Genomic DNA, 10,427 nt, shown 5'->3' on the forward strand with positions numbered 1-10,427 from the left:
GTAGCAAATTAAAGTTGCAGTCATTTAATCTTATATTAGCCGTCTGCTTATCCTTCAATAGCTGTATTAATTTGTCTTAAACCACAATGCTTTAATTTTACAAGAATATTGTACTATCATTACTTGCAAAGGAAAGAAAACTTTTGCAGGAATTCTCTAAGGTCTACTTTTCCACTCTCTGGGGTTTTGAAAAACAGAGGTATCTTCATATCTTCTCTCTCTCTCTCTCTATATATATATGTGTGTGTGTGTGTGTGTGTATTGTATAAGGTGGATTTAGTTGTTTATGGTGAGATTTTGTTTGCTCTCTCCATGTGTCTGGGTTTTCATGCTTGAATCATATATATATATATATATATATATATATATATATATATATATATTTGTAAGGGGAAAGAGTTTTTGTTTTTTACTCCCTTTCTTTCATATGATTTGATTTATTTTACTTTTGACTTTTGTTTGTATCAGTGTGTGTCTCTGCTTTAGTGCTATCTGCATGTTAAGTTGTGTGTGTCTCTTTAGCTCCTCATAAATGGAGTATCTGTTTAGTCAACTTCTTGGTCCAGCCCATGTGCTGAATCTGTTTGCCAAAAATGGAAATCTTAGCTCTTTTTGGTCTATAACAATACTATCAGTCCAGCTATAAAGATCAATTATTATTTTTTTGATAAAGCAATACTCGTAATTTTCTTCTTTGTACAATCTATATTATTCATTAATATTGAAATTTGCCAAAAAGGGGATATGTTTGTCCTTTAGTTCTTTTTGCATAAAAGTGGAACAGGGATATGGATTATCTCTATCTACAAAAGCAAAGAAAATTTGAATAGCTCATTTTTCTTAGCTGTGTGTTAGTTATCTTAGTTGAAGAAGGGGATTAATCAAGCATCCCAATATATATTTGTTGAATGGAATCATAAGAAATTAGAATGCTAATTAGGTAAACCATGTTTGCTCTGCATGCATGGCTTCATGTCTCTACGTGTTTTATGGTTTCTGGCTTTCTGCTTCATGTTCTTTTCCTCCTAACTAAGACTTTTTTTATTTACTTTTTATTTTCCTTTTTGGATAAAGGGGCCAAAAGTATAGTACTATTTTATTCAAGTATACTCTTCCTTTGCTCTAGTCATCTTTTATGGAGCTTTATTGTGTGTTGTGGTTTAATGTTTTCCCTTTCCCTTTGTCTGAAAAATAAATATTATGCTGTTTAGTATCATTTGAATATTTCTGTTACCACAGCAGTATCATATTATTTTATTTTTCTTGTGTGTTTTACGGCACCAATAAAATTGTTGTGCATTCACTGATCATTAAAAATTTGTCAATTCTGTACAAGTATATCTTCTTTAGGTCTAGTACTGGCATATTCTTTGCGGGCAGGTGATTATAGTACCACTGCATTGTTTTTTCCTAGCTGCTTAATCTTACTAAACCTATAGTATATGTGAGAGAATTTCACAGGACCCAAACCCCTAAGACAATGGGTGTAGCAGTTCAAGATCACTATAATGGACCTTTTTGGAAGCACTGAAAAACTCATGTAATTAATTTTGAGGTTTACAAAATTGTTTATGAAAGACTGGCCTTACCATGAGTTGGCTTTACTACTATATTAGAGTATGTGCCTACCTCATCTTAAACCTTATGTTATTTGAGATCGTGCATGTTAATTAAATTAAATGCATTATCTTGTCCCTTCGTGTCTGGGTATGCGAAAGAATCTAAGCATCCAACTCGAAACCTTAACAGATGGTTGGAGTAATCCACTACCTTTAAAAACCTCTTTGAAGCCCTCACACAACCAAAATAAAATTCAATAGTGTACATTGTACAATGTTATTCTTCTTATATTTACTATCTGCAATTTCCCCTAGCTTGAGCTACATATAATAGAGAACCATTCGTAGTTCTCTTCTTTTTCTTGTGTGTTTTACAGTACCAATAAAATAGTTGTCTAGTAAAGTTGCATTCACTGATCATTATAAGTTTTGTCAATTCTGTATTTTACTGTCATAGCTCAAGATTTATTGCAGTTAATTTCCTGAGAGCTAGATGAAAACTAGTAATGATGCTACTAATTTCTCTTCCTCTTTTTCCCCATCGTCTTAATCTTTTTAGGCTCTTTCTTTTAGCATATTCTTTCTCTTTTTCCTGTTTTTCTCTTAAAGTTTTTTATGAGTGCCTTGATCCATAATACTTACAGACACAAGATTAAATTAGGAACAATTCTGTAGTATGGTTTTCAAACTCTGTTGGTTGTGTGGCAGTCTTTATATTTGTATGCAATGATCAACCATATAAACTACTTTTGAACTTCTCTGTTAATCAGTGGTAGGTAATAATAGTTTGTTATTCATGTTTGGATGTCCTATTCCATTTCATTTCAGCTCTCTGTTTTAATAACTTTATCTTTCATTTGGCTAAGTGGAATTAATGCAGGCCTTTCTTTGGTCTATGTATGTTCCTTTGTTTGTCTGTGCAAGCATATATGTTGAGCTTATGTTTCTTCCTCTTCTCAAATCTGTTACTTTTTCTACTTTGACTCCTTATTGATATGTAGTTGTACTATCCTATCTGCCATCCCATTTTGAAGCTTTTGCTGCCTGTATAAAGGGTTTGAAATCTATCCTTTTTTCCACCCCTTACCTGTAATTGACAATTCTCTGATTATAATTTATTTAGCCACAGATTGCAGCATGTCTGAATCTAAAGATGACAAAACTGAGCTTGTCTAGCCATAGTCCTTTATTGATATGCCTGTTAAAATTACACCATGTTACAACATTTTATCATATCACATCATTTTTTATTAGTAAATATGAATTCACTTACAGCTCATTTAGAGCTATTGACAAACTGAAAGGATGTATAAAGCAGACTTGATTATATCTAGGTTTTGTCTCACCTGAAAGATGATACTGTATCAATTTATAAAGCTAATGGCACTTACAATTCCATTTACTGTTTCTTTTAACTTCTCTCTGAATTAATTAATGAATTGAGTTAGTTCCTTTGGTCTTCGCTTATCAGAAATGTCATCTTCAAAAGATGAAGCTACAACAACAAAGCCAAACCGTGTTTCGATGGCTCGACAAGGAGTAGGATCTAAAGGCCAAAAAATTCGCCTACTCACCAACCATTTTAAAATAGGGATGACCAACTCTGATGGGCACTTCTACCATTATAGTGTAAGCTCTCGTTTATTTATATTACATTCAATTTCATTGAGCTGAAGTACAAAGTGCCATGCTATGATTGACTTGAATAAATTTCAAACTAAACTGGAAAATAATGATCATTATTGCCTCAGGTTGCTCTATATTATGAAGATGGAAATCCCGTAGAGGTAAAAGGTATTGGACGGAAAATCCTTGACAAGGTCCAACAAACATATGCAATGGAGCTAGCCGACAAAGACTTTGCATATGATGGGGAGAAGAGCCTGTTCACAATAGGTGCACTTCCTGGGAACAAGTTTGAGTTTACTGTTGTGTTGGAGGATATCTCTTCATCATCTAGGTGCGGTTCTGAACTTCTTTTTGCATTTCTAATAGTAATTGCTTTTGTTCTAATATAATGCAATAGTATTTATCAACTAAAGTTTTGCTTAATGTGTATAGAAGCACTCGAGGTGGCACCCCTGAAGGAAGCCCCAGTGAAGTTGACCGGAAAAGGTCAAAGAGGCAGCCTTGGTCCAAGGCATATAAAGTGGTAATTAAATATGCTGCAAAAATACCAATGCAAGCTATTGCCAACGCACTCCTAGGACAAGACTCTGAACAATATCAAGACGCTGTGAGAGTGCTTGATATAGTTCTGAGGCAACATGCTGCCAAACGGTATGGAACTGCTTATTTTCTGCTTTGACAACTTAATCTGATTTTTCTAAAACTCATGTGTTTTTGTTACAGGGGCTGCCTTATAGTGCGTCAATCTTTTTTCCACAATGAACCTAGAAACTTTGTTGAACTTGGTGGAGGAGTTTTAGGATGCCGGGGGTTCCACTCAAGCTTCCGGGCCACGCAGGGAGGCCTTTCATTGAACATGGGTAAATTTGTTATCCAGAAAATCACTACATTTTCTCATCCCCAAATCACTATCTTATGGTATTTGATGAATCTGCAGATGTATCAACCACAATGATTGTGCAGCCAGGACCACTGATAGACTTCCTTCTTGCAAATCAAAATGCAAGAGATCCTTACCAAATTGATTGGTCCAAGGTAACTACTACTCATTCTCTTTTCCTTGCACCAGTAACTATTTAATTTTTATATTTGCTCCTCTATCCAGGCAAAGAGGACGCTGAAGAGTCTGAGGATCAAGGCCAGCCCCTCAAATAGGGAATTCAAAATCACCGGCCTCACTGAAAGGCCTTGCAAAGAGCAGACGTCAGTTTGTTCATTATCAATCCATTTAGCCTTTCCATATTCTCTGGACTGATTTGCTATTGAGCTCATATTAAATCTCAGTTGTTTTGCATTTCAGTTTCATGTTGAAGCAAAAAAGTGGAAATGGGGAAGTGCAAGAGGTTGAGCTGACTGTTTATGAGTATTTCACTCATCATCGCCGTATTCCTTTACAATATTCTGGAGATTTCCCTTGCATTAATGTTGGCAAACCAAAACACCCAACTTATATTCCTCTTGAGGTACTAGACAATATACTTTTTACACTTAATATATGCAGTTAGTTTTTAAGGTTGTGACCTCACAGTGTTTCCTTCTGTCTTGTTAGCTTTGCTCTCTGGTGTCTCTGCAGCGATACACCAAGGCGCTGTCCAATCTACAAAGGGCTTCCCTTGTAGAAAAATCCCGACAAAAGCCCCAAGAAAGGATGAGAACATTGACCGATGTAATTTATTGATTCATATGTAGCTTGTTCTCATTTCGTTCAAGCTATGCATTTCACTATCATGTAAACTTGCAGGCTCTAAGGACCAGCAACTATAAGGCTGACCCTCTTCTTGGATCTGCTGGAATTTCAATTATTGATCAATTTACTCAAGTTGAAGGTCGTGTCCTGCCAACTCCAAAGGTGACATATTTGATGTTCAATGTCCTTCTGTTGTTGATCTCTTGTCTTTGTTAATTTCTAAAAGTTAGTTGCACTTTAGATTATCGAATTTGAGTTTTTACAGTATGGCTGACAAGACTGAACATCTTTTATTACTTGCACTACAGTTGAGGGTAGGGGATAAACAAGACTTGGTTCCTAGGAATGGAAGGTGGAATTTTAACCAGAAGGTACATATCTTGCTCAACAATTTTTACTTTGTTCCCATGATTAGTCAATGCTAGTCCTTTGATTTTGAGTCTTATAACAACACAGCAATTGGTTGAACCGATCAAGCTCGAGCGTTGGGCAGTTGTGAACTTCTCTGCCCGTTGTGATGTCCATAAGCTATGTATGGATCTACAGAGGTGTGGGAAAATGAAAGGAATGGTGAGTACCTTTCCAACTCTGGGGTGCAATATGTGTGTGTATAATCATATTTCTGCGTCAGTAACGTGTTCTATCATCCATGTAGTTTATCAATCCACCATATAATCATATCTTTGAGGAGAATCAGCAGTTCAGGCGCAACCCTGCTCCTGTGAGAGTTGAGAAGATGCTAGAAGCATTGAAATCAAAACTTCCAGCTCCACCTCAGTTCCTTCTCTGCATTCTACCAGAGAGAAAGAACTCTGACCTATATGGTTGTTTTCTTCGAACCAACTAAGCTTACATTTAAAATTTTATATAATAGTGGCTGGAGTATCTTTTTTAATTGTCTCTTTTCTGGCAATTTTCCCTATTGAAGGCCCCTGGAAGAAAAGGAATTTAGCTGACCTTGGAGTTGTAACCCAATGTATTGCTCCTACAAAGGTCAATGATCAGTACCTTACCAACGTGCTCTTGAAAATCAATGCAAAGGCAAGATTTGAATGGACAAAGTTTTTACACCCATTATTAGTGTCTCCTGATTTATTAAACACCTTTTCCATATCTGGTGCTTCTTTGCAGCTTGGCGGCATGAATTCGTTTTTGACTATGGAGCTTGCCCCTGTACTACCTCAGATTTCAAAAGTCCCAACTATCATTATTGGGATGGATGTCTCTCACGGCTCACCTGGACGAGCAGATGTTCCATCCATTGCAGCGGTAGTAAAAGATTATTGCTCATTTTTATACTTTCCTTACTTTCCCTGGTCTTATATGACACTGATTTTATGGATTTGGGATCACCAGGTGGTCAGTTCTAGACAGTGGCCCTTTATTTCACGCTATCGAGCAGCTGTCTGTACTCAGTCACCAAAGCTGGAAATGATAGATTATTTGTACAAGAAAGTATCAGATACCGAAGATGAGGGACTTATCAGGTAGTTGCTGTCTCAGTGCAGTTGTTTGTGGTTAAATGTTTATATCTTTGTTGCTTAAGAAGTTTGTCCTGTATCCAGGGAGCTGCTGAAGGACTTCTACCATAGTTCGAACAATGTGAAACCTGAGCATATCATTATTTTCAGGTATAATTTCTAAAAAAACAAGTTAAGCAAATTGATTCAGTCTTGAACCAGTTGCTCAAATGCAGTTCTGTGACTGAACTCTGATATTGTTGTGCTTTTCAAGTCATAGCTACATTTTGTGCAAAGTTTCCCTGTTCGTCACAGTCTTTTTTCAAGTTAACTTGAAACAAAAACATAAAAACAATGGAAGATATTACTTCTGAGGGCTTTAATTTGTGTACATTCACTATGCTTTCAAGCTCTCTGATTTCGGGCTATATTGATTTTATAGACTTAAACTAGCATATCATAGAACTACTCTCGAGACCTATATATATTTTTTGGTTTCTTCTCATTCCTGCTCATTAAAAGGGAATCATTGCTAATGATTAAGTTGTTGTCGATGTACAGGGATGGAGTTAGTGAGTCCCAGTTCAACCAAGTCATAAACATTGAGCTCAATCAGATTATCGAGGTTTGAATACGCAGTAACATCAGCTTAGTTTTTTCATGACACCTATTCCTTTTCTGATCACCAAATATGACCGTATTTTCTAGGCCTGCAATCATCTGGACGAGAATTGGTCTCCAAAGTTCACTGTAATTGTTGCACAAAAGAACCACCACACGAAGTTTTTCCAGACCAACTCACCGGATAATGTTCCTCCTGGTTTGTACTTCTAGCTACCTTGCTTGTATTATTAGTGGAGTATAATTTGATTTACTGTTTCTGTAAAAATTTCCTTGAAATATCTTCCTATGCCAGGGACTGTGATTGACAATGCAATATGCCATCCAAAGGCCAACGACTTCTACATGTGTGCTCATGCTGGGCCTATTGTGAGTTAGTAAATCTCTTCTTTGAGTTTGCTCCGCGATTCATATTGATTTCTCCCATAATAAGCTTCTGTCATCTTTTTGGTATTCAGGGAACAACAAGACCCACACACTACCATGTTCTGCATGATGAAATTGGATTCTCAGCAGATGACATGCAAGAGCTGGTCCATTCTCTGTCTTACGTGTAAGCAAGCAATCTACTTCTATGAATGAATGTTACTACTAGTTCAAATCCTTCCTTGAGAGGTTTATTTATCTTTTCTACTTCTGGACTGCAGGTATCAGAGGAGTACCACAGCCATCTCTGTTGGTAAGAATAATTATTATTACTAGTGTTGTTTTTCCTGAAATTATGATTCTTTACTGGCTTTAAAGGTGTTAAAGATTGAACAACATCACATACTATTCCTCCTATGGTGATCTGATGAACTTTTCTTTTCTTTTCGTGCAGTTGCACCTATATGCTATGCCCACTTGGCAGCAGCTCAAGTGGCGCAGTTTATCAAGTTTGATGAACTGTCAGAGACGTCCTCAAGCCATGGTGGAGTTACAACAGCTGGTGTTGTTCTGGTCCCTGCATTGCCTCGACTTCACAAGAATGTTCGCAGTTCCATGTTTTTCTGCTAAGTCCTACACCTGGAAATAGATTTGGAGAGAAAAACTACTCTTGGGGAAAATTTCTGGTTCTGTAATGATGAATCTTAGAACTCAGTATTATCATGTTTTTTGTCAACATTTATCTAAGCCACTGGTGGTGGAAAAAACTAACTTCTGCTAATTTCTGGTTATGTTGTGATGGATGCCAGATATATAGGTTATATGATAGAAATCTTTTAGGGAACTCTAGCTTTGCTATTTAGATGTAAGATTTGCTATGAGACAGATCAAATTTGGTGCATATTCTGAGTATCTTTGCTAACTTCATGTTTTTCCTCTTTTTTCCTTCATTGATTGTTTCGCCAACTACCGACCTTTTCTTTGATATATGACCCTCAAAAACGCCAAAATATCATCCTCAACTGCCAAAAACAGTATAAAGATGCTGAATGAAAAGTTCATTGAAATATTCTGGAAGCATTAAGGAACTAGAGGTGTTGAAAGGTTCTACTCCTTCCGTCTCAATTTATGTAATATAGTTTGACTAGACACTTATGTAATATAGTTTGACTAGACACGGAATTTAAGAAAAAAATGAAGATTTTTGATACTTGTGGTCTAAAAATAAGTTATAGAAATTTGTGTAGCCGTAAAAGGAGAAGTTTTTGGTTAAAAGTATTTCTAAATATAGCAATGTATCGTTCTTTTTAGTTGGGATGGAGGGAGTACTATATTCTGACTCCGTAGTTAATCCAAGAATACTTGCATTCAGGCCAAAGATATCCAAACTCTAGCATTTAAACTAACACATGACGATGATAACAAGTAGTACAACATTTACTACTACTACACCTTAATCCCGACACTAAAACCTGAAATTAAAGTAATATTAAGAAAAAGTGGAAACAGAGACTTTTACTTCATCAAGAATATTGCATTCCACTTGAACTCGAGCTAATCCATCTGTCATGACAGCGAAAGCCACGAAGGACTGATGGAAACACACACTATGTAAGAATAATGCATACTTCAATCAACCACATTTGAGATTTATCATTGTTCCAAACATAAAAATAAATGAATCAAACCATGCTTTTCTAATAGCTTAAGAGTTTAGATTAGGTTATTGATTCACACAACATGACAGCTAAGCGAGCAAGTGGAGTTCCAAGTTGCAAACGTTCTTTTACGTGGCTAAAATAATAGAATTTCAATCAAGTTCTTTTTAAAGATTTGGATCCAAAAAAAATTACACAATTGGAACAAATAATAATTACACCTAAAAAGAAATAAAAAAAATTATAAAGTTGAGATAAAATATGTGCAGTGTACTAAGAAGAAATACAGAGCTTGGAATATATAAACTATTGCATATATGTGACAGTTAACTATTGAAATTTTTGCCACTTGGAAGCTGATTTATCAATTTTTCATCACTCTTGCGCACCTAAAAGAGAGTGTTCTTTCCGTGTCAGTGTTTAGGAGGGGTGAGGATGAAGTTTATCAAATCACTAGGTTCGGAGGTAAATAGGACCAACAATAATTCAACTATAAAAGATAAAAGGTGTCAAGTTTAGAGGCTGCAAATTTTTAAGCCTATCTAGAAACAAAGAAAATGAAAAACACAAAATTCCTCCATAAAGCACCCATCAAGGATACTGTACTAATGTATTTCATGGTTTTAATCATGTTAATCGGATAAATTGTAATGTTATATATTGTCAGCTTGAATTGTAAATAAATGATTCAGACTTGATATATATATATATATATATATATTGACTAATGTATTTTTTATATTCAATTGAATTACGTCGTAAAATTTAAAAGATAACCATGACATATGTTTAGATTCGTGTATGTTTTCGCTTACCTTGCTAAAGCCACATTTTATAAGAACATGATAAGATATGAATGTCCAATTTGTTTGACATTACTTTTTTATTTGTTCTAGATGGATTGCAATTTATTACTTAGAAAATGACTTTGCATTTGCATTTCGTTATCGATATGATCTGTTGCAGGCTTCAAAGGATAGAAAACGAACTATTTGGTATAACAGATTTGTATTTAATTCAAATTTGGTTTATGTGTTAAAGATCTTTGGCTCTTCCTTAAAGTTAATGTTTAGTCAAACTACAAATCAAATCATTTAGGAATCAAGGACGAGACTTTTTGAGTTGGTTCCAGTATATACTTTAAGAATAAAACACAATTTAAAATAAAAAATCTTTTACGAACTTGTTTTGATATATTGGTTACTGGAATTTTTTTAATCAAGAGTATTGTTGTATCAAGATATTGCAATCTTTCTATCATAAATTAAAAAAATACTGTATTACTTTATTTTTAGGTTATCACATCAAGCTTATTATGTAAATTTACATACTCCATTATCTAAGTCTCACTTAATAAGATAATTGATATACTTTTATTTAGATGATAAGAGGACAAGACATATCATTTCATTTTCCTCAAAAGTTAAGGAATTAAAAAGAATTCAAT

The 10,427-nt window shown here is 35.0% G+C and overlaps 1 protein-coding gene across 1 annotated transcript; it reads left to right on the forward strand.

Moving 5' to 3' along the window:
• The first annotated feature begins 526 nt into the window (after positions 1 to 526).
• Positions 527 to 8,238, forward strand: LOC132063697 (protein argonaute 4A-like). Its single transcript, XM_059456377.1, has 21 exons — positions 527 to 3,188; positions 3,311 to 3,519; positions 3,621 to 3,839; positions 3,912 to 4,048; positions 4,126 to 4,223; positions 4,294 to 4,391; positions 4,489 to 4,651; positions 4,738 to 4,854; positions 4,930 to 5,037; positions 5,184 to 5,246; positions 5,332 to 5,445; positions 5,531 to 5,699; positions 5,804 to 6,144; positions 6,232 to 6,362; positions 6,441 to 6,506; positions 6,897 to 6,960; positions 7,044 to 7,155; positions 7,252 to 7,325; positions 7,415 to 7,509; positions 7,604 to 7,635; positions 7,777 to 8,238. Exons 1-21 carry the CDS (start codon positions 3,033 to 3,035, stop codon positions 7,950 to 7,952), a joined length of 2,742 nt encoding a protein of 913 aa, XP_059312360.1. The 5' UTR covers positions 527 to 3,032; the 3' UTR covers positions 7,953 to 8,238.
• The last annotated feature ends 2,189 nt before the right edge of the window (positions 8,239 to 10,427 follow it).

The sequence above is a fragment of the Lycium ferocissimum genome, chromosome 7 (genome assembly GCF_029784015.1).
Source record: "Lycium ferocissimum isolate CSIRO_LF1 chromosome 7, AGI_CSIRO_Lferr_CH_V1, whole genome shotgun sequence".
In the NCBI taxonomy this organism is placed as follows: domain Eukaryota; kingdom Viridiplantae; phylum Streptophyta; class Magnoliopsida; order Solanales; family Solanaceae; genus Lycium; species Lycium ferocissimum.